Below are 23,198 nucleotides of genomic sequence, written 5' to 3'. Positions count from 1 at the left end.
GCGCAGCTCCAGCCCCTCTGCCTTCACATGTGATGGATGCTGTTTTGACTGGAGACAGGACAAACCCAGACTGGGGCTTTTTGACTTCTTGGACTAATGGGCTCACTTATTGTGAATGTATGTTGTAGAAAACCATTTCCAAAAACATCAGTCTGGGTTATTTAAATTTTATGCAGGCTAGATGTGCACAAATCATTTCTATGAAAAAGATGTGTGATTAAACAGTTACAATCGGAGACACTCGCTGAGAAATTCCCTTTTTTTGTCACAATCTGTAGCAAAACATTAGTCTTCAGTGAAGCATTTCAGTTCTCTGAGGATGCGAAATGGGGCCAGAGCGGGAAGGGTAGTTTGCCTGCTTTGGGAGTTAAGAAGAGGCTTTTGGAGTCAGGTGTACATGTCTCAGGAACCCCAGCTTCGCTGCTACTAAGTAACCCTGGGCAAGTTCCCAGATCTCTCCAGGCCTCAGTTTCTTCCTCTGTAGAGTGGGCACAATCCCAGGAGCCACCACACAGGCTGAGCCAGGACAGTCTGGCCCTGGCTGGCAGCCCTAAGTCTGTGGCTTTTCCCCATTTTATGCCATAGAAATGATGGGTATAAATAATAGATTCTCAGTGGAGTGCAACAGAGAACTTCTTGACCAATAGTCCGTCCTTAGAAATGGGTGGGATCCTTGGAGGTCTTATGGAAGAGGAGAGACCACCTACTGGGGAGCTTTACCTACCCTCTGGCAGTGAGCCCCTCAGACCCCCACCCCGGCCCTGTGACTCCTTCAGACAGCTGCTGTCCAGCTGCGTGTTAGCCAAAACCAGGTCGTCTGGGAGTGCCAACCAACCAAAACTGACTTGGATTCCAAATGAATTTCTGGACCTGGAGGGCGGCGTCGGGTTGCCAGGCAGGCTCTTCCGTCGGGAATCGCAGTGGGGCCCTTGTGGGGTGGCTCCTCTTGGGCTCACGCTTGACAGGGTAAGTCTTTGCTCTTTCAGTGGCAGAATTCCCTGAGTAATAGATCTGAAGCAAATTAGAGCATAGATTTTCTAGTGAGAATAATGATACAAGTTCCACGCGATAGAACTGAGCTTCTGTTCCACGGAAGCTTTGCGTGTGCGGCACGGAAAGCTTTTCCCTTCTTTCACATGCCCCCCGCCTCCCGTCATAACCCCCCTTTTTCCTGTTTTGAAGGAAGAGAAAGGTCTAAGTGCACAGAGTGGCTATTCTTTGAGATCGATGCTCCCCGACCGCCTCCATTTAACCTTCGTTCTTTGTGCCTATTACTATTTGCATCCCCTTTTTTTCGCTTCATTTTCTTTTAGCAGATTATCTTGCTTTTTCTTCTGTACATCTTTGCAGATGCTCATGCATCTCCTTTTATTCTGCTGGTTCTGTCTCCCAGTCTTCAAAGCACAAAGAAGGGTCTCAGAACCTACCCTAAATTGAACTAGAACCCAAATGCACGTGCATTCTGGGGAAAGGAAACGTTCTGTCTTCCCCTGGGGCCTAGAGAAAAGGAAAAGGGATGAGAAGTAACAGGAAACAGAAGCGGAGCATCTGAGAGCTCCAACAGCAGTTGCCTCCTGCTCATCTGAGTGGTTTTATTCCCAAGTGCAGGCATTTTTTTTTGATGGCTCTACCACAGTAAAAATTTTGTTTGAGATCATAGTGCACATAATTGTCATTGTTCAAATAAGGCAGAGAATGAAGACAACAGTTTGCCATTTGTATGGTTTTTTTTTTTCATTTGCTCAAAAAAAGAATGCCCTGACTAGGACTAAGAAGTCATGCGGTGGGGACAGCCCTTGCGAAAGAGGTGAGTGGTTGACTCAGTAGCGCCCCAAGTGCATCCCAGGCTGGGAACCATGACTGTGGCCTGAGGGCGGTGTGGTAAGTGGGGTCCTGCTCACTGCAGCTGCCCCTGCCCCTGCGCCTGCCTCGGTGACTGTGTTCTCAGCCATCCTCCGCAGCCCTGCCTGGGCTGGTGGAAAACCGCCCGGACTGCTGGCGGCGGTGTAGCTGCCTCCTTCTCCACATTCGCTCAAAACCAACTGCATCAGCCCTCGCCTGCTTGTAAAAGCCCCAAGGCTCCACCCATTCCCTTTCTAACCTCCGGGACTTGGTCAGAGGTGGTTAAGTGGTTAAGAGTTAGAGCCAATACAGAAGGGCATAGTGGATCGCATAGTCCTTTATGTCTGGTGGTGCGATCTGCTTGTTTTTCCATCCATAGCTTTAGGAATCTTATTGAAGCCATCAAATGCCCCTGTGGCAGTTTGGATACCACTATTATGTGGACCTCTAGTTAAAATAAATATGTACACACGCCATCCCTTTCTAGCACTGGGGCCCATTCTGTGGACAGACACGGGTGCTCAAATCAAACAGGTTACCTGTAGAGAGTGAGAAAGGAAGCACCCAAGTTCTTGTGAGCCAGTGACATCTTAACACAGTGGCAATCTCAGGAAGAAATGTCTGGTTGAAATCCCCTTGAAACTAATTTTTCTGGGAAACAGTAACTCCAAAATGCAGTTGTATCTGAAATTTAAAATGCAGGCCAGGGCATCTTTAAATGGTCCCCCATTAGACTCGAAACCATCTGCCTCTTTGCAGCCAAAGTATACATTTTCCACTGTTCTGAGCGCTGTGACGGTGGCGCAGCTCCAGAGAGAGAAGCGGCCCAAGTGGGAGCCCTGCGGAAGCTCCCGCCAGCCTGCTCTGCAAGGCTCTTCAAGTTCATTTCCACTGATTTGATTAAAGAACAAAGAGCCAAAGAAAAATAGAATGTCTTTTCAAAATTGAGCTCCACTCCTCTCATATCCTCCTGAGCTTCCAAGGGATTAAATCTCCCTTAATCCGCCTTCATTTCGCATGCGGACACTCAGAGTCATTAGTCAGCTGCAGGACCGTTGTCACCATCAGTGGGATCTGCTTTTTCGGGGACACAAGTAAAAAGGGGAGGCAGGTTTCTCTCACAGGAAAATTACTGAACAAAAAGGTGGGATTAAGTTTTGCCCCACTGGGCCTGGGCCTCCCTTTGGTGCTAACTGTGTAGCCCGATCTGAATTAGCGTTACAGTCAGACTGCGTTTCCCCGCCCGCCCACTTTCCCCCTCCCTGCAGCATCGCTACCTGAACGTGCGACAGCGACAAGGCACTGAGTGCCCAGGGCTGTGGGCACAGAGCATTGCCATGCCAGCACTCAGCTGTGGGACAGTGTGCCACTTTCCTCATAGGCGAACCCGCAGGGAAGGCATGGCCTCTGTTGGCCAGGTTAGCAGAACAGCAGCCACGTAGTCAAGAGTTTAGGGGAAGGTTGCTCTTCAGACCCCTTGGAATCGTATTCCCCACCTGGAAACGCAGGGCAGACCTTCCGCCCTCCTAGCACGGTTGACTCCGGTACAGTTTCTCCTGCTCTGGGCTGGCGTGGGTCTCGGAGGGCTCAGAGGAGGCGCGGGAGGTGGAGGGGGTGGTATCGTGACTTCCTCGCTGGGTATATAAACCACACAATGTGGATCGAAAAGGCTCATTGTGTTTTCTGACGGTTTTCAGAGCACATCAAAATAGCTTACTATGCTGCAGGCTTGGAATGTTTTGTTTCGTTGTGTTTTAAATAAAATATGAATACAGAGGGACAGTATCCCAGTCATAAGCAGTTCCATTACACTCTAGATGATGGAATTTAAATAGTATTGCTCTATAAAATCAGATGTGGGACCACCAAGAAGACTAATATTTTAAAATAAAAATTTTAAATGACAGTAGTAGGATGTATGTCAAATTACTTAGAGGAAAAGTCTTTTTGCAACAACTTAGTGAAATACAGTTAGAAAACACAACTGTGTGCAGTTTCTTATTCCCTTTGTTTTACCTTTTCCTGAGCTTATGTTAAATGTGGTAGATTTTGTGAGGCAGGAAAAAGTTAGATAATTTCACAAAACTGAATGCCTTTTATTGTGCACTTTCCAAAGCAATTAACGTGGTAGAAACATTTCCACCTTCTTATGGAACACAAAGGAAAGACTTGCTCCCTTCCCACTTCCAGTTTTTTCCTTAAAGGTTGGGTCTTCGGGAACAGTAGTGCTGAAAAAAGAGTTACATTCAAGTGTAACATAAAAAGTTGCAAAGAGTCAACTCCCCTTAAAACACCTGGGAGACACTCAGCTTTGATGGGGCTTTTTAAATCCAATATTGTGTTAACGCCCCATTCACCCCAAGTGTGGAATCTAAATTAGATGGGTTAGTTCATTTTTATCTTACAACTTAGTAATGCAAATGCATCTATTTGGAAATGTTGGGTTGTAGTTGTTCTTTTACTGTAGTTAACTGTTGAAATTCATTCCAGTTCCCGTAAAGTAATGCAAACAGTGTTTTCTATCTGGAGAAACGAGATTCTGAAAGACACAGATGCTTGGCCCCAGAGGAGGGGAGGTCACTTCCTCTGTTCCCCGCGGCCGAGGCCCCGCTCCTTCGTGGGTGCTGGGTGTTGACTGGGTGGCGCTGGTGGTGTGTGTGGGCTTAAATCTGCTCCACCAGATACTGGTGAATAGTTCGTAGTGCAAGTAACTGGAAAGCAGGACTGGTCTTGGACGGGGAACGTGACTGTTCAGAAAATATCCAGAGCTACAAAACCTTCACACGGTGCCCGCTCTAGATTCCCCAGCCCGAAGGCAAAAGAGTAAAGCGCTGGTGGGGGGGACCCGGGCCTGAGCTCGGGGTAGGGCGCCCACTGCAGGCCTTGAGTGAGGTGAGAGCACTGGGCCAAAGGACTTCCAGGTCACGATTTGACTCGCTCTTCAACAGACATTTCTCATGCTTTCGGTGCTTCTTAAACGGCACCGAGACCTGCCACGCTTTCCTTCTGTCCAAAGGAACAGATTCAGGAGTGATGCCTGGTTGGTGAAATTGTACGTTCTGGTTACAATTCTTCAGTTGCCAGACTCTTAAATACACCTTTGAATGCCACAGAGGAGCAGGCGCTGAGTTGAAAATCCAACCCATTTTCAAAATCACAATGTGTATTGCTGGTTTCCCTTACAGCTCTATTCTCATTTGGTGCCTTAGCATGTACAGAAATTATCGTAATAATGTAACTCAAACCTATGAGATATACTTAATAAATAAACTATGTTAGCAAATCAATTTTTAGAGGAGTGAAGATTCTTCTTGTACATCACAGGAGAACTCTGCGACCAGAGAAAGCTCACTGTGTTGATAAGCTAGCTGTGTTTTTAGGTTTCCTTGCTCAGGCTGGGAATGTAGGTCCCTAACTTTTTATTTTAGATGGTATCTGGACTTTGCCAGTACTTTGGTAGTGAAACTTTCTTTTTAGTCAGGAATATGGTAATGGTCTCTTACCCTCCTCCCTCCTGGGCCTGGTTGCCCCGCCTCTGACTCCTCCCCCCTTGCAGCTTCCACTTGGTTGGCTGCCGCTTGCTCTCCCACAGATAAATGCACCTCCCCGTTCTGCCCCTGCTCAGACCCTCAGCGTCTCCACATTCCTCGGGAAGTCTGGCCCTCACCTCGGGGACCCCCCTGCCCCCGACCCCCGTTCCTAATCTCCCTGCAAAAGCCCACGCCTCTCTCCAGGCATGGAGCTGTGCCCTGTTCCTAGGACACCCCGTCTTTGTGCCTGACTTTCTCCTCACCCTGCTGGTTCTCTCTGTCCACTCCTCTCCCTGGAAATGTCTCCTTCTTTTTCAAGACTCATGGGTCACCACAGTGGTGAAGCTAGCTGTCCTTCGGGGCATGCGCTCGCTGTTTCCATCTCTGTGTGCTGGCACCGGTCGTGACCAGAGGGTGGCTCATTCTCTTGTCTTGTCTGCTTGTGCAGGAGTGTGATAAGGAGCAACGTTCCACCCCTCCACCTGCTGCTCACGCATCTGCATGCATGTGTTCCCAAAGGCGGCACGTGCACAGCTGCTCAAGGCAGGGCCATTGTCCTGGTCAAGGGTCCTTAGGGACAGGCCCTGCCCGGGGAGTCAGAGAAGTGTGGGGAAGGGAGAGAAGCATTTCCTTTGGGGTTAGGAGACCCACAGGCAGTCTGGCGGTCGCCACAGGTCCCGGGACCTTAACCAGCCCGGGTTTCAGGCCAAACCCTGGCGCGGAGCCGCCACGGCAGCTGGGGCAGGTCTCAGAGCCTCTGCTTGTGTCCCTGTTGCTAAACTGAGGTCTTGGACCAGGCGTCCCCTGAGGTGACTGTGGGGCTGCGGGGCAGCTCTTCTCATGGAGACTTGTGTGCACACGTGACGGCCCCGTGACCCACTGGCACCACTGTGTGAAATGTCTGTCCCCATAGGAATCGGGATGTTAGTGTTCACGTCATCCTTTCTGCTCTAGATGGAACTTTTCAGAGGCTACAGCACAGCCCTGTGGGTAACCAGGGACCTGAGGAAGCAGTTTGCCTTGGGGGACTTCCAGCACACCTGTCTTCAGAGCGCATTCTGCGTGTGCTGACTGTTGCATTGAGCGTCCATGACTCCTCACGGCAGCCCTTCAGTGCCATTAGTAACTGGTGTTGCTGTCAGCCCTGTGTGTGCTGGGGACAATTCTTCTGGTGCTGATAACTTACAGCAGAGCGGTGGGACTGTGGTTTGAAAGTTGGTGGCCAACAGGCGGTGGTGCCTCTCTCCCTTTTCACCTCTAGAACTTCAGTGTTGGCTCATGGTGTTTAAAAATGTGTCTCTAACAGCGTGGTCATGGTCCGTGTTAACCCCACGCCCCGAGACTGTTAAGTGAGCCGACTGTGGTGAGAGAAAGCATTTGCACGCCAGCACCTGTGCTGTTTCCATCATGTCTCTGGGCAGCGGAGGCTCGGACTCAGCGCCGGCCGATCCCAGGGCGGCCCGCCCGGGACAGGCAGACGCAGCCCCTTGGAAGCAGCAGCCAGTGCCCGGCTGCAGGACTGGTGAGGCGGTGCCGTGGCAGGGGGGATTCTCCCTGCTCCCCGAGAGCCGCGTTTACGCAACCCTGAGGGTTCCTACTGGTCGCTGCGGCAGCCCGCGGTGCCGCTTTCACACGGACCGTGTCCACCTCAGGGCGACGCTGCCTTTTTCCTCCTTGTCCACGATGCGCTTTGAAGAATGGTTGGTGTAGTTGTGGCACCTGAACTGCTGTGCCACTTGAAGTGAGTTAGAGGGAAATCCTCCTCGTCAGGCCCAAAGAGGTAGGTCATCACCTTTGGCCAAGTAGCTGGTGAAAATATAGCAAGAACAGATAAATTTATCAATAACTAGGCAATGGTAGGTATACATTTAAGTTTGACATTCTAGTTCTTTTTCAAAACTACAAAATAAAAATTGTTAAGGAATGGTTTGTAGTTTTCCATAAATGAACAAAAAGTGTTGAATCTTCATAAAGTCACAACACAATGGATTCATGGAACTTGTGGGGACTTCCTGGATGGAGGTGGCCGTCTTCCCTGTGAACTGCACCAGGAGTCCCCTGGTTCTTCCTCTAACTAAGATGTAGTTCTCTATCTATCCCAGGTGGGATTCCCTCAGGTGGGTGCCCCCCAGGGGGGAGTCCTCCGGGGGGGGCTTGCTTGGAACTCGAGTTAGAGTTCACCAAAAGGTAGAGTTTCTTAAAAGTTTTAGGCACCAAAATCTTGCAAAGCCAGGAACAGTTTTGCCTAGAGAGCCAAGTAACCCACAGGAATTTGGATTTTCTTAAGATTGGAAAAGGTTAGATCAATTTGCAATGGAAATTATGGTACAGATCTGAAACATTTTCTAAATCTTTATTTCTCTTAAGCCATAAGAAGTTTGGAGATCATTTCTGCTCGAATGCTTCATGTATTCAGTGCACCAAGAGTGCGGCGTTGATAGTATCTGCCTTAAACACTGTGTTAATTTTCTGTTGCTCCATGACAAATGAGCCCAAACTTACTCTTTTATTATAGCGACGAATTTGTTCCGTCAGTTTCTGTGGGTTGGGAGTCCGGGCACCACTGAACGGGGTCCTCTGCTCAGGGCCTCCGGGCTGCAGTGAAGGCATTGGCCAGGGCCCTGGTCTCATCAGAGGCGCAACCGGACAAAGGTCTGCTTCGGGGTTCCTGCAGCGCTGTGGGGCGCCTCTGTGCACAGTCAGAGAACCGTGGCTCTTCTCCGCACAGGACTCCACACCTGTGCTGAGCAGCTGTGGTTTGGGTGGTCCAGGGTTCGGGCTGGGGCGGCGAGCGGAGGAAGGACTGTGCGGACAACTAGCTGGAGCACTGAGCAGTGTGGAGGAGAGGCTTCTCAGAGCATCTGCTTCCCACTGGAGAATCACGGTCCCTGAGAACACTGAGGTGTGTCTCTGAATTAGCTTGAGGAGAAGACATGCACCTACACAGCACACCTTGTTTTATCGCGCTTTGCTGTGTTGCTCTTCACAGGCGCATCTTGTACAGACCGCGGGCAATACCCTCTACCATCAAAAGGCTACAGCTTGCTTTATTGTGATACTCGCTTTACCGAGATGCTTGATTTACTGAGATACTCACTTCCTTACGGGGGTCTGGAACCCAACCTCCGAGCCGTGCCTGCAGTCACCTATCCCACCCCAGCACTCACCTGGGGCTGGCTCATGGTCCCCAGCGGTGCCAGCGGTGCCAGCGGGGCACCACGGTAACAGGGCGAGGGTGTGGGCAGCTGTGAGATGGAGAGCACAGGCCAGGGTGTGGCCTTGGAAGGGGCGGGGATCCCTCAGCCTCCAGTAAGCTGACGCTGTTTCTGCACCGTACTCTGGAGGGGCTCCTGGGGCAGGAGACCACCCAGGGCACATAGGTAATAACTGGTACACCCTGGGGTCCACACAGCGATGATGGTCACCAGATCTGGGCGTGGCCCCCTCTGCAGGTGGAGGGTGGGAGACAGGCCCCACAGGGCCACAGGGCATCAGATGCATTGGCAATCTGCAGGGCGTAGCAGTCCTTCCAACTCCATGTCTTTGTGAACTGTCGTACAGTTTTTAGTGGCAAGAGTGGTACTTCATGGTTTATGAGAATTACGTATTTGTTCGTTTTAAGGAAACTAGCAGGTGAGCAGAGGCGTCAGGGGACCCACTGAGTTTTGCAGCCACTGAGCTGAGGGAAATTCTACTGGGGGGCGTTTGTGACTCCGGTCCCCAACCAGCCTGTGCCCGCAGCACCTGCTTTCACCCCAGGCGCAGGGGCCTCCCTGTCAGACCCGTCTGCCTCCTCAGCAGAACCGGGGGGTTGGTGGGGATGCCACCTTCTCAGAACCACCATGCAGATTAAGGACGCCTGGCACTCAGTGACCACAGAGTAACCGTGCATCTGAAACTGTGGCGGCCTTTCGGGCGAGACTGAGAATGCCAGGGGAGGCTAGGAAGTAGAAGGACATGTTTGTGCTCATCTTACTGATTACTCCTGTCACAGCGATGCTGCACCTGTCCACATTTACAGACTCCACTCTGTAACTGGGACAAAAAAGCCATCCTGTCGGGTCGTCGCAACTTTAGTTCATTCATTTTTCCAACCTGAAAGTGGTCTGGGTATTTTGTAACAGTCCATTTTGCCTGAAACAAATTGAACCCTGAAACTGCTGCTCTGTGAAATGATCGAACAAATTAAAAATGTGCGTAAACAGCCAGATCCAAATGAAGCAGAGAGCCCGGCAGCAGAAGCTCATTAACAACAGATGAGTCTTGAACTATTTTTGTGGCGTGGTTTTGTGTTTGCTTTTTCCTTTCTTTTTGAAAAAATTCGATGTATCTTTATGCAGCGTGATTTAATGGCAGAACTTTAGCCTAGGTGAGAACCCAACATTTTAGAGTTTTCTTCTTTTTTCCTTTTTTTTGAAACGGACCCCTGTTCTGCTGTGGGCCGTGAATGGTCTCAGACGCTGGGAAATGCCTGTACGGTGATGCTGGTTCCCTGGCAGTGCCTCCGTGAACGCTGTGGCCAGCTTGTCTTCCTCGGGTGGGGAGTGGGGCGTACTACCAAATCTAAAAAGCAAAAACAAAAAACCCACCAAACCAAAAAAAAAAAAAAACAAAACAAAACCCAAAATACAAAAGTGTGCGGGACCACATTTACACGTATTGTAGGACAAAACCCAGTACCACAGAGTGCGGACTGGACGTTAGAAGTGCACCCACACATGCCCGTCTGTTCTAGAGAAGAGAGAGAGATGGGGAGATGGCAAAGGAAAAGAAGTGCGTGGTTGGCAGCGTCCCTGCTCCATCAGGCCGTGCTCCCACTCTGCACACACAGCAGGGGGCCGAGCTGCTCTCCAAACACGCCTGGTTTCACAGATGGCAAAGCCTCCGCAGAGGCTCAGGACCCGCCCAGCCTCCCGGCCAGCCCATTCGCCCCATGCAGCACCGCCAGCTGGCCCGGCTTCCGGTGCTGCCTTCTGTCTCTGGGGGACGACTCAGTGGACATTCCATGGGAGAGTGAGTCCACATGTCCCTAACTAATGCCATCTAGTAGGACTTCCCAGTGCAAACATACTCCATTTTCTCCTGCCTCCTGCAAAACACATTTTTTTTAAAGGAAAAAGAAAAGAAAAGCATAAATCCATTAAGAATGTTGGAGAGCGTACCGTCCCCTAACTCAGAAAGGTTGAGGGATTTCTGCAAAATGGAAATAGTAGGAAAGGTTGGCAGAGAACCAGAGCCCAGAAGCTGCGACCCCTTCAGACACGGCTGGGAGGTGAGAGTCGCCCCAAGCTGGAGAAGAATCTCAGGCCAGCACCTGGCCGCCCTTTGAAGGGGCTTGTGGAAGAGCTCTGGGTCTGTGAGAGGTCCCTAAGTTCCTCTGGACTTCCCAGAGCGAGGACACAAGGGAAGGACCCGGTACCCAGGGGTGGCACATGCTGGCCCCGCACCCCTGGGGTTCTTATTGCCGCTCCGCGTGGGGCTGCAGATCCTCCTGCCTGCCGCCTGCACACACCCCCTAAAGGAAAGCAGGCGCGTCAGCACAGTGTTTGCCCTCCTCTTACACAGAGCCTCCACACAGCCCCTCCTCCCAGGGGAGGGCAGGGTGGAGGCAGATGGGACAAGGACAGAAGAAACCCCTGGAAGCTGCCGTTTCCTGTCACCTATTCCTTTCCCAGATGTGAGTGGACTACCAGGGGTCACCTGGCCCTTCTTTTTAAAATGGGGAAACCAGCTAGGAGCATCAGTTATTGCAGAAAACCAGTAGTATGAGAGACAGACAGACACTAGGGTGTGCTGCTGAGTTTCTGACAAACGCACAAAGACGGTGCAGTAGGGAGGCAGTGTTTCCGGTGCGTGGTGAGGGAACGGTTGGGCATCCATGAGCGAGACAATAAATGCGGGCCCAGACCGCGCACCAAAGTGGCCCCTGGACCTAAACGTAAAACCGCAAACTGTGAATCTGCCGGGGAGAGAAAACACGGCATGAAGCCTTTGTGATTTGCATTAGGCCAAGGTTCCTTAGATACGGCTCTTAAAATGTGATTCTTAAAAGAGCAAATCGATACATGTCATCTCATCAAAAGTAAAACCTGCTTTTCAAAATCTGTCATGTATATGGTAAGAAAGCGGAACGAAAACAGGAGAATGAATCTGCTAGAAGACTGTCCTAGGTGGGGTGTGGGGGGAGTGGGGTGATGTCTCACTGCACCACCAGTCGCCTCCCCTGGGCTGGAACGCCTGCAGCCTGGTGCACACTCCTTCCTCTCCACTGGGTAGGAGTGAAAAGGGTGGCGAAACCATAGTTTCCTGAGATCAAAGCGCAAGTTTTAGGGGAAGCCGCAGAGGAGCGCGCCTCCTTCGAACGCCAACAAGTATGGCGCTGAGGGAGGTGGCGGGGACAGTGGCTGAGAGCCAGGCAGCCTGCGTTTGTATCCTAAGACCTAAGCCTAGCAGCTGCAGGCATGTGACCTAACCTTGGCACAGGTCAGCCCCTGCACCTGTTCAGTGGCGGAGGCCACGGCCCTCCGGTGCGGTGGTCACACCTCTTGGCTTTCTTCGCCAGCACGGACAACGATGCTGTCGGTGTGGAAGCCCATGCACAGAGAAGGGGCTCTGCTCTCCGTTGTTCCCTCCTAATTCTAGCGGGTTCTCTTGCTAGGAGAGAAGGTCCGGGCTCTGACATTTTAGAGGGGATTAAACATTCCTGTGCAGGATGGAAAAAATTCAGGAAGGAAGCCAGGAAAACAAATGTCCTGAAAAGCCTTAGAGTCAAGAGGTGAGAGTGGAAGAATCCGACACAAGGGAAAAGGAAAAATGCGGAGCTACTGGTGCCGGGTGTGCAACAGGGCGGTTTCCCATCGAGGGCAGAGGGGCTTTTCAGGGGGGCTGGGCACAAAGGAAAAGATCAGGTCAGGGAAGCCTGCTCCTGCCCGCAAGGCCCCGCGGTGCCTGGGCGGGCAGTGGGTGGGGTGACCGGCGCCCCAGGCTCACAGCCCGTGCTGCCGAGCAGGAAGGATGTGTTGCGTTTGCACCTCTTTCTAAGACGTGAGAGCAAATCCGCCAACACTTATCAGCCCTCCCAGTCACCCTGAACTTCCCCGATTCTCGTGAAAATGAAGTGTGACAGGAAAAACCAGTTATCATACCCTGTGTGTGTTCACGCCTCTGCCACCCTGAGTGTTCTTTCTCTACCAGCTCAGTCCCTGGGCTGCTGTAGAGAGCGGAATAATTAGGGGCTGGTGGGGTGCGGACAGCAAGCTCGACTGGATTATACTGGACAGGGCAGGCCAGAGGGAAAGAGCTGGAAATGGAGGAGGGGCGCGTGAGGGCTTGACTCGGGGGAGGGGGAAGGAGAGGGGTGCCAGGGGTCAGCGCTGCGTGGGCCCGAGAGGGAGGCCGGGTGTTGTTTCATGCTGGAGGTCCAGGCTTTGGAACCAAAAAGAAGGGGCAGTACGAGAAATAGCTGCATGGGATGTCGAAGATCGTGCTTTGGGGTTCTGAGTGAGGCTTAAGATAGTAGAGTGTAACGACCCATAGAAAGTACCACGGTGCACGTGAAGAATGAACTTGTCAGAAAATGGGCCAGTGTAACACAGAGAACTTCATATTGTAATATACAGGGGGGGTGGGGAATGATGCCTAGACGAAAACGTTCCGACTAAGAACTGTAAATAGCAGCTACGACACGTTGAGTTGAAAAGGTGCCCAGTCACTGGAGAGCATAGGAGCGATGAGATTTAGGAACTTTCGCAGCCTGGGATGTTTCTGGGTGGCTCCCATACAGAGGATGGAAGTTATTAAAGTGCACTCCAAGTGCAGGGTGACGGTGAACCCCTCAGTGGGCCTGCCCGGGTCTGGGAACAGGCCGGTAACATTGGTCAGTGACCCATAGGCTCTCCCTGTTTTCCCATCCAGCCACACTCAGCACGTTGGCTTTCACTGTGGTCAGAAGGTGGGTGGCTGCACTTCTTCACACACATCCAAAGGCAAGGGGAACGGTGGCTTCCCTTCAGAGTCTCTGTATCAGGGAGAGAAACCTTGCCCAAAAGTCCCCCAGCAGACTCAAGCCCAAGCTGGGATTTACTGGCCAGCTCAGGCCTGACTGCTGGGGAGACTAAGGAAGCACCTAGCGTCTGAGACTTCTGGAGCAAAAGGGGGCCCTCCCAGGCAGGAAGAAGTGCAGACCCGGTGCGGGAGAGGAGGCATTAAGTAGCGATAGAAGGGACTGCGTTGTATTCTCATAGATGGGTGTTTGCAAGGAGCTCTGGGAGTCAGAGACATGCCCCCAGAGGGAGACACCTGAAGACGAAAGAAGAGAGGGGAGGGTGGCGGGTACGCCGGTGAAGGCGTCAGGGATGAGGGCAGAGGAGAGGCGAGCGTTTAATCAGAATAGACGGGAGGTTTCACGTTTAACTGTTTTTGAAAACTCAGTCACAAAGAAGTAGAGGCAGGAGAAAAGCCTGCCCAAACGAAGCACCCGTGGGGGAGCAGGCCCAGCTCCCTGGCTGCGCGGTCAGGGGTGCAGGGACCGCGGGGGAGTTTGTGTAACCAGAGGCCCCAGTGGGAGAGCCGAGGGCCACGACCCCAGGCCTCTGAGGTGCAGCCCCAGACACCCTCCTACCCGGCCTCTCTCTGGGTCTTCCCACCGCCTTCACTCCCAGGTGTCACACTGCCACTGCCCAGAAAGTCCCTTTCGGTGGCTGCTCTGCAGACAGCTTCCTCCCTTGACTTTGTCAAGTGCTTGCTTCCTCAGCCTTTCCTCCTGACCTCCAGACCCCTGACCCCAATCCCCACAGCCCTCAGTGTCCTGGTCCCAAGGAGAACCACTCCCTGTCTCCTCATGTCCTCACCGAGCTCCTGCCTAGCGCTTACCAGCCCCTCAGTCCTGCACCTCTGGCTGCTGGACCCAAGCTCTGCTTTGAGGGGCTAGGAGGATTCCCAATGTCTTCAGAGCACTGGCCTAGACTGTAGGTGTCTGCACCAGTTCATTGACCTAATGGATTGATAAGAGAATGTTCAGTGGTGTTCTGGGCACCCGAGCGCCCAGCTCACTCGGACTTGGAGGTGCCCTGGAATGGTGTTCAGACCTGGTTCCAGTGACACAGGCCTGCGGCAGGGCCCCAGCTCCTGTCCTAGTACAGCCTCTCGGGTGGCACTGTGGCCTCCTCCAAGCCCCCTGCACAGCACTCTGGCACCGAGGGGCTTGCCGAAGGGCGCTGGGGAGGGAGGCAAGGGAGCCTTCCAAGTCGGGTCATGGTCCATCCCAGGTGTGTCAACCTGGTGGCCCGAGGCCCAGGCATCCCCCGCAGTCACCCAGGGCCTGCTGTTCATCCTCACAGAAGGCAGCACGGTCAGCCTGGCATTCAGTACCCATGGTGGGGTCAGCGGGGCCTCAACTTCCCTGAAGGGGAAAACATCCCCCAGAGGGCAAGAAGGGAGGGTTGCTGGCAGAGGTCCCTCCCCCACGCTGCCCTTTTGGTGGTGGGCATTGGCACCTGATGAGGGCTCTGCTTGGCAGGAGCTGCTTGTGGAGGCCTCTCGGCTCTGACTCACCCTCTGCTGGGTCCTGTCCCATTTCTGTCCAGTGCGTTTTCCTCTTGTGGTCAGCCACCCCTTCCTCCCGCCGAGGCCGTGTGGCTGCCGTGCAGCATGTGCCTCGGGGGGTGGGGGGCGGCTGGCTTTGCCGGCTTTGCAGAGGAAGTCTTTGCACTGATGCCGGTTCCTTCCTTAAGTAAGAGGGGCTTCTTCCCTGCCGGTGGTTCCCGAGCCCTTTCCGTTCAGCAGGCCTAAGTGAGAGCCTTTCTCTGCATGCTCTGCTGTGAACCTCTCTGGAATGCTTGGTTCAAAGGGCGGAAATACACACACACCCACAGCCCAGTACATGCGTGATTGTTTGGTGCAGGCTTGTCTGTTGGACTTGCCCGACACAGCTTCCTGGTTTGCTTCCCCCTCCTAGGGCCACTGAAATCAGCTGGGTGAGCTCTGGGTGTGGCTTGGTGACCCAGAATCACTTCTACGCTCCGGCCTTGTGCTCCTAAAACATCTGTTCTGTCTCCTCTTAACAAAATGGCTTGCAGGTCATTCAGGGTAACGGGCAGACTTCATCTATATTTTATGACCCTCGCCACCCTGTCAGCAAACAGCTTGCCTCTTCTGCTTTTGGCTTCACAAAGGCGTGTTTAATTCAACACCTATTCAACGGATCAGCTCCTGTTTCTAGATAGGGAAGCTCGAGGGTAGAGAACCTATACTCTGGAGCTCATAGCTTCGGGCTGGGGACTCTGGTCTGCAGTCATGGGGCTTTGTGGGATTGTGCGGCGAACAGCTCAACCAAATGCCACCACCATCTCCTTTCTGGAGGTCGGACTACAGAGAGCACCATTTCTAGAACTTTCTGCTTTCTGGAAAGTGTGTGATAGGAGCAGAGAAGGAAGCCACGGCTGCTCTCAGAGCGCAAAAGACAGCTGCATTTTTAGACTTAGAAGCAGCGACTAGAACCAGGCGGAGTTGGAAAGAACAGAGTGTCGGGACCAGCTCCTTTTTCAGCCGTGATTTGGGGAGCTGTGTGCATGTCCCGCTCCCGCCAGGCAAGCGGTCCCAGCTGCGTTGTGCAGAGAGAAGGGCAACGTCCTGGTGCCAGCTTTTGTTCTCTTTCTGAATTCCCAAACAACTTTCTTTTTTTCACGAACACAGCTGAATTCGGTGATACCGGCCTCACCTAAAGAACCCAGGACACCAGGTTCCCGCGTGTCGTGGCATGTTCTGGTCCCAATTTACAGCATGGTCTAAGCTGCTTTTGGACAAGTGTGGGAGAGTCGGGGAGCTGGTTCGGTGGAGTGGGGGGACAGCCCTGAGGTGGGGGTGTGAGGTGTGCTTGGTGGGTGCTGTTGAGGGGACCCAGTAGCAGACTGAAGATGGGAGGGGCCCGGAGGCAGCCGCAGGTCCAGGGCGGTCTGGGTTGCAGTGGCGGGTGGGGGGTCAGAGCACTGGCATGTTTGCTTGTCGACAAGTGTCTGCATTTTGTCAAATGTTAAAATGAATCAGCCGAGCCCTCCAGAGAGAGAGGACTGGGTGTAACTCCTCCCTTGTCAGCCTGAGGGACTCTGCTGTGCTCCTTCCTGACCTCCACCCGCTGCTCCGGGCTTGCAGGAGCCTGCTGCGCCGCCCGGCTGGGGAGACCTGGCGTTCCTCGTCCTTCCATCAGGATGTGCTCAGAGCCCTGCTGTTCGAGGCGCACTTGCCTGTAGGACTGACGATAAAATTGTCTTTGTCGGAACGTGGTGCTTCAGGAGGCCGGTGCTTCCCTCTCCTTTCCCCCAAATCGCCAGGCCCTCGCTCAGTGCTGCTCTGCTTCTAGCCACGGAGTCGGCCAAAAAGTTCGTTTTGTTTTGTTTTTTTATAAGATGGCTCTAGTAGCACTTAGCTGTCTTTAATTTAATTCGAAACAATTTTGTTGGATTGTATTGTGACGGCTGTCATATCAGTGTGCATTAAAAAAGTATCAGAATTGGTGTAGCCACTTGAATATTGAAGGTGGAAGAAAATAAGCAACATTTTTGGCTTTATTAAAATTATGCTTTATTAAAATTTCAAGGAAGATAAAAACACAACTGAAATGCAAAAAAAGATTTGTGCAGAGTGTGGAGAGGGGGCTGTGACTGACTGAACGTGTCAGAAGTGGTTTGTGAACTTTCCTGCTGGAGATTTCTCGCTGGACGATGCTCCACAGTCGGGCAGACCAGCTGAAGTTGACAGCAATCAAATCGAGACGTTCAGAACAATCAGCAGGAGATACTCAACATACCTGACTAGTCTGACACCGTGAAAATATCCACATCAGTAAAGTTATTGATGAACATGAAAAACGTGCCTTTTGTTTTACGGAAAAACTACTCAGACTCTTTGGCCCACCCAACACGACCTCACACCCATAGCGTGGCCTCGTCAGTGATTCGGGTGGAGAGGCCCTTGCCAGGCCGTGTGGACACAGCTGCTTGGGAGGGAGGCTCCGGTCAGCTTCCTTCCTGCCCACCCTGCCCCCCGCCCCCCCGCCCCGCGCCAGGGTGCGCCGGGCACAGCTGGAGAAGCGGCTTCCTTCCAGGCACCTGGAGGAGCTTGCAAAGCCCAGGCCACACTCAGCCTCATCAGATCAGAACGGAAGGGCTAGGGAAGCAGGGGGCTGGTTGCCGTGCGCTCTCAGCAGGCCTGTGCACCTGCGGCTCGGAGGGGTGGAGAGGGCGGGGGACCCCAGGCCCCAGGTGCTGGTGCTGAAACTGAAACTGAACTGGCGGGAGAAGCCAGTTCCTGCCTGAGCTGATGCCACTGGGAGAGCCTGCTGGGCCCCGGCTCCCACGGAGATGCCCCCGTAAGCAGTGGGAGACGAAGTCCCAGACTCTTTCTGTCCTCAGACAGAACCTCTTGTGGGTTGTTGTTGCTTTGTGGGGGAAGAGCTGGTGGCAATAATGTAATCAATCAGTTGTGATTTCCTGCCTGCTGTGAACAGCAGGCAGACTGTGGACTGTGGCCCAGCCAGGGAGTGTCCACTCTGCCCGGAGCCCGGGGAGGGAGGTCCAGGGGCTGTCCCTGGGCTCGGGAAAGCACTGCAGGTCTTGGAAAACACTCCGGCACTTGTCTAGGGACGGGCTGTGCATTCCTTCTCAGGTTCAGCTGCTGTTTGGCCAACACACTTCATGATTATTAGGTTCCTGTTATAACCATTAGTAATCAGAATGCGAAAAATCAGTCCGTGCTTTTTAGAGTCATTTGGAACATGAGTGTTTTAATGAGTCATGGGTTGGGGGCGATGTGATTCTCCATCTGATGCTCTTTGCAGGAAGGAAGTGAGCACCATTGGTGCTCCTTCTGGATTTAACGAGGTTTTCATGCAAGAATCCCAAAGAAGCCAGATTCATTGTAAGGGGATAAACCCCCAGGCAGGGTAGGTAAAGAGGAGCTGCCTCGTGCTGGGCCAGCAGGCTAGACCCGCCCCCCAACCACAGCTCGCCTGGGAGCCAGCTTGCCTATTTGTGAGAGGTGGCAGAGAGCAAATCAGAGACGCCCCAGTCTGGCCTCATCTGGGGAGAAACTTCCAGGGTGTGTTAGAAATTCAGAGTCCTGGGCTCCCCTACAGACCACGGAGTCAGAGGTTACTGAGTCTGCAGGTGACAAGGGCCTGGCCCTCATCAGTGCTCCTCCAGGTCAGCTCTGTGCTTCTGGAGTGAGTGGGTTCTGCCAGGCTCTCTGGTTCCCAGCGTCAGAGGCAGATGTGGGCAGGGGCTGCCTGCTCCTCCCCCAGGAGGGCGGAGGGAGTGGGTGGTTCTGGTACGAGGTGCCTGTAGGCAAACTGAGGGGGCCCAGCCCAGGAGCAGTAGTCAGAGCTGGTTTACCTGGTGGAAGCTGCCTCACAGCGGGCCGCCTCACAGCGGGCCGCCTCGGACACCAACTTTCAGGAGGGAGTGGCAGGGGTCGCCTGCCCACACGTTGGCACGGGAAAGGTTTGCAGGTCACTCGCTGACTTCAGAACCCGTCTAACACCCTGTCTTGGCACGTGGGCTGATGCAGCTTGTTTCCTCTAAACCGCTTGGGTTTTCTTCCAGCTTTAGCCACAGGTTTTCAGGTCTGGTCCTGCTGTTCGCTCAGAGTGTCCACCAGCTAGTGCAGGAGACATAGGGAGACAAGCCCAGAGCCGTTCCCCCCGCCATCCGCACCCAGCTTGGTGAAGGCCACCAGGAGCACATGCATTCCTGTGGCATTCCCCTTAGGGATCACAGATCCAGCCCTGAGAGACCCAGCCATGGAGGGAAGGGCCCAGGCCACTGGACCCTGGAGCTGATTGACCCTGATGGGCCCTGCTCTGGGGCAGAGGAGGAGGCAGGTGCTGGCGTGCACACTGCTGGTGGCACCTGGCCTGGGACATGAGAGGGCTGTGGGGTCCCTGGCCACCCTGGGCTCTGCCATGAGACCTGCAGTTCAGCACAGACAACCCCGTTACTCCTGGTGGGCCCTGCCCCTCCGGAGCTGCCCTGAGTGGGCCTGGCAGTGCAGGTGGGGCGGAGCCCAGCTGCAAGGGTTTCAAGGCCCTTCCCCTGGCCTGGGTTAACTACCACCCGCACCACCACCACCGACCTTGGGCCTGAGGGAGGGGGCATCTCCAAAAAGTTACACTGAAGTCACTTAGGACTGGGTGGTCTGGAGGAGAGAGCCAATTGGCCGGACCCCCTCTACCGGCCGTGTGGGAGGAGGCCCCTCCTGAGTCTGCCTGCAGCCTCTGCAGTCTGGCCTGATGCAGGGGACTCCCAGCTGTGGCCACCCACATAATTGGGGGGGCAGTTTGCACCTCGCAAAGAGCCTCAAAGGCTCTTTTGAATCGTAACACGTTGGATCAAACCCATTTTGATTTTCCTCCCCACGTGGAATGCTGGGATGTGTGGCTGGAAGGTTCTGTGATAAGCTAGGGAATGTTTTATCCTCATATGGGTCTAGTTCGGTTGAACTTATTTAGCCCTTTAATTTCTCATGGTTACTTGTCAAATCCAGAAGTAGATTCATATCTTCACTTTCTCATAAAAAGGCATCTTTGAAGGTCTCAGAACTATCGACTGACACCAGGCAGAAGAGTCCGGAAGAGACTGTCTCCGCTGAGATGCTCTGTTTTTCTTGGGGTGGGGGTGGGGGGGGCGGGGATAAGTTGCCGTAACAGGCAGGGCTGGTGTGAGAGCAGGGAGCTCAGCAACAGAGAAGGTGGCGGATGCAAACAGGGACTTCCGGGGAGACTCGGGTGGCCCTGCCTCCCCGTCCCAGTTTGTGAACTGAATCAAACCGTCTCCATCACCCTGTCGGGCTGAAAGTCTTTCGCCTGGTGCAGAGGTGCACCCTTCAGGCAGGCGTGTCTCGAGGCCACGGACACCCTCTGCTCTAGGCCTGCAGGAATGCTGCTCCCCACCCCCCCTGCAAACGTCACCATGACCCTGCCCCACCCCCTTTCCCATCAAAAGCCGTTCACTGAACCCTGCTTCCCTGTGGCCCGGTGAGGGCTGGGCACCCCAAGTGGAGAGAGGGTCAGCCTCCGGGGGCCCTCTCTGTGCCCCGCTGTGGAAGAGAGACCAGGCTCAGAAAAGTAGAGCGCAGCCCCGGGGCATTGGGGTGCCCCTGGGAGAGAAATCAGGGTGAAGGAGGCCGGGGCTTCTGCTCCCCAAGAGCCAGAGGGAGCCTGTGGCCCTCTGGCTGCATGTGGCCCGAGGGGCTCCCAGGAGGGACAGCCGGATGCCCAGGGTGCCAGCAGTGTTTGTCTCAGAGTTTTGGTTTTCCTGTGAATAAATAGTTATTATCAAAAACCTGTGTGTGTGTTTTAAGCCAAATTCCAAAGTAGTTGCTCATTTATTCAGCACAAAGAGCAGAGCTGTGGTGGTTTTCCCAGCACCCAAGGACAGACGGGGTGGAGACCTGTGGGGCCGTGGAAACCACAGGACCTCCTCCCTGACTGTGACTCAGTCCTGGGGGTGCGGGCTCCTTCCCTGAGACCCCTCATCTGAGCCTGGCAGGCTGAGCCCCCATCCTGGCCTTGCCCTTGGGAGACTTCATAGGATGTCCCCTGTGGTACTGGTTGGGGGTGCTGGGCCCTATGGCTGTAGGGACAAAAGGCCAGTAGAATTGCTGTTTTGGAGCGTCTGCTATGGACCAGGGGCCTCACATGCCGTAACCCTCGCAGCCACCCTGCAGAACGCGCTCCCACGCTGCAGGTGAGGACACCAGGGCTCAGGGAGGTTGCATTACACGTTCACAGAGGCAGAGCCTGGACATGGCCCAGGTCAGGGCTGCAGAGGCCCTGCCCTGTCCTCCCTGGTCCTCAGGCCTGGGAGCAGGAGGTGTCAGCTGCTCTCAGTTCAGTCTTTAAAATCCCCACCAGCTGGGCTCCCATGTGCACTGGGCCCCCTCTCATCCGGTCCAGAAGCAGAGACTCTGGACATACGAGAGCCTCGGGCAGTGTCAGAGGGCAAGCCCTCTGCAGGGGGCGGGGCTTGGCTTTGACGGCTAAAGGAGCTCGGAGCCTGGGGTGGGAGCCCCTCCACCCCTGAGGTGTCACCACTTGGGCTTGCCCAGCTCACCCGTGTCCTGTGTTCTCTCAACAGCAAATGAAGCTTGTGACCGAGAACCTGAAGGAGGACATGCAGGATGGAGGCAGGAAGGGGGCGGCGACCTGAGCACAGGCAGAGGGGGCACGGCATTGAGGCTCCAGCCCAGACCCGAGGCTCGGCCCCACGAAGCAGCTCCCCTGTGGCAGGCGCCCAGCCTCCTCCCTCCGCCCTGTCCCCACTGAGGGCGAAGAGGGCGGCCAGGCCCCTGCTCCCAGCAGCTCCCCGCCCCCACCCTGCCCAAGTCCCACTCTCCACTCCACGTGCCTGACCTCGCTCCAGAGCCACTGCTGCCCTCCTGAGCGTCTTGGGTGGGCAGTGCTCCCCACGGTGACAGGTGACAGTTACACCCACACCCAGCACAGCCCAGGGTCCTATGGAGTAGGGTGGTGGGCTGGGGTGTGAGCTGTTCTGAAGGGTGAAAGGTTTACACAAGGCCGTGTTTCCAACGCCCGAAAACTCTGCCTCATTCCTGGTTCTACTTTGCAATATGTTAAGACACTCTTTCAGCAGAAACAGCGGTAACTGAGCTATTAAAGGCAGCACACTCCTCTCCGACTCTTATTTCCCATGCCTGGACTGAGAGGGCCCGCTGGGTCCCAGGAGGGGCTCAGGGAGTTCACTGGCCGTGGAGCCTGGGGTGGGGAGCTGACTTCTGAAGCCTGCCGTCCGAGCGCAGGCGGTCCTCGGGAGGCCATGCTGGCCCTGGAGCCTGCCCCGCGGGCCACTTCCATGCACAGGGAGCCAGGCCAAGGGCCGGGCACCAGGTGTGGGCTGAACCTGCAGAGGGAGGCCAGTCTTGGCCAGGGGTCCTGTCCCCTCCCTAGCTGTGACTGTGGGGCTGTGTGAGCCCCTGGGTACGGCCCTGCAGGCACAAGGCAGCGACTGGAGCTGAGCTGCTCACTCCATGGCCTAGTCCTGAGGACCATCTGCCAGGGCAGGGCCCGGCTCCCTCCTCCCACCCCCTGTCCCAGCTCTGCCTGTGACGCAGCCAGCCTGTTCCCCAGGGCCCATGTCCTTCACAGATGGCACACTGCAGATGGTGGGCACTTCCACTCCGAAAACGGCGGGCACCTCGGCCACCTGGGGAAGATGAGACAAGCAGAGACGGACGAGGGGCTCAGATTTAGTCCTCTCTCCGTTCCTCAGAGGCCCAGCCCCTGGCTTCCCTACACATCAAGTTGGGGGTGACCTCGGTGGCCCTTTCAAGCGCCACATTTTTGGGAGCCCCTGCTCCCCCATCTGCCACTCCTGGCTGTTCAGTTGGCCCTGCTGACCACTGTGCTGGCCAGCACGCCCTGGCCCCGCTGGGCCCGAGGCACTCCATGGAACACTTGTATGTTCAGTGGTCGTTCGAGGCTCAAAAAGTGCTTTCTAGAATGTGCGCCTGCTCCCAGCACTGGTGGATGGTTGCCAGTCCCTGTGGCCCTGCCCCTGAGCTGCCTCCCAGTCCCAGCTCTGGTGCCTGTGTTCAGAGGGACCCAGTCCTGTCCGTGTCCCCGAGTCACGTGAATGCAGTCCGTGTGAGGTGAACCCATCCACTCGTCTCTTTGCCCAGAGGCTCGCAGCTGCTGCGGGGCCCACGGCCTCTCTCCAGATGGCCCTCCTTGCCCCTGAGGTGCCTGGCACAGCCCGGGCTCCCTGTGCTTGCGATTCATTCCCAGAAGCTTCCCTCTGTCCTTCCTGAGCCTGGCCA

The 23,198-nt window shown here is 54.5% G+C and overlaps 1 protein-coding gene across 3 annotated transcripts in view; it reads left to right on the top strand.

Annotated features, from left to right (window-relative positions):
* ANO10 (anoctamin 10) overlaps positions 1-22,060 on the top strand; it is a 116,059-nt gene extending 93,999 nt beyond the window's left edge. For all 3 annotated transcript variants that reach the window (XM_037030417.1, XM_037030412.1, XM_037030413.1), the window contains one exon: positions 21,500-22,060. In XM_037030417.1, the coding sequence (XP_036886312.1) occupies positions 21,500-21,571 (72 nt within the window). In that variant the 3' untranslated portion in view covers positions 21,572-22,060. The remainder of the gene's footprint in view (positions 1-21,499) is intronic.
* Positions 22,061-23,198: the final 1,138 nt, after the last annotated feature.

This window comes from Sturnira hondurensis, unplaced genomic scaffold (genome assembly GCF_014824575.4).
Source record: "Sturnira hondurensis isolate 20B ecotype Veracruz unplaced genomic scaffold, ASM1482457v3 Scaffold0020787, whole genome shotgun sequence".
In the NCBI taxonomy this organism is placed as follows: Eukaryota; Metazoa; Chordata; class Mammalia; order Chiroptera; family Phyllostomidae; genus Sturnira; species Sturnira hondurensis.
Note: the sequence above shows the minus strand (reverse complement) of the source record. Positions and strands in the feature narration are given on the sequence as shown.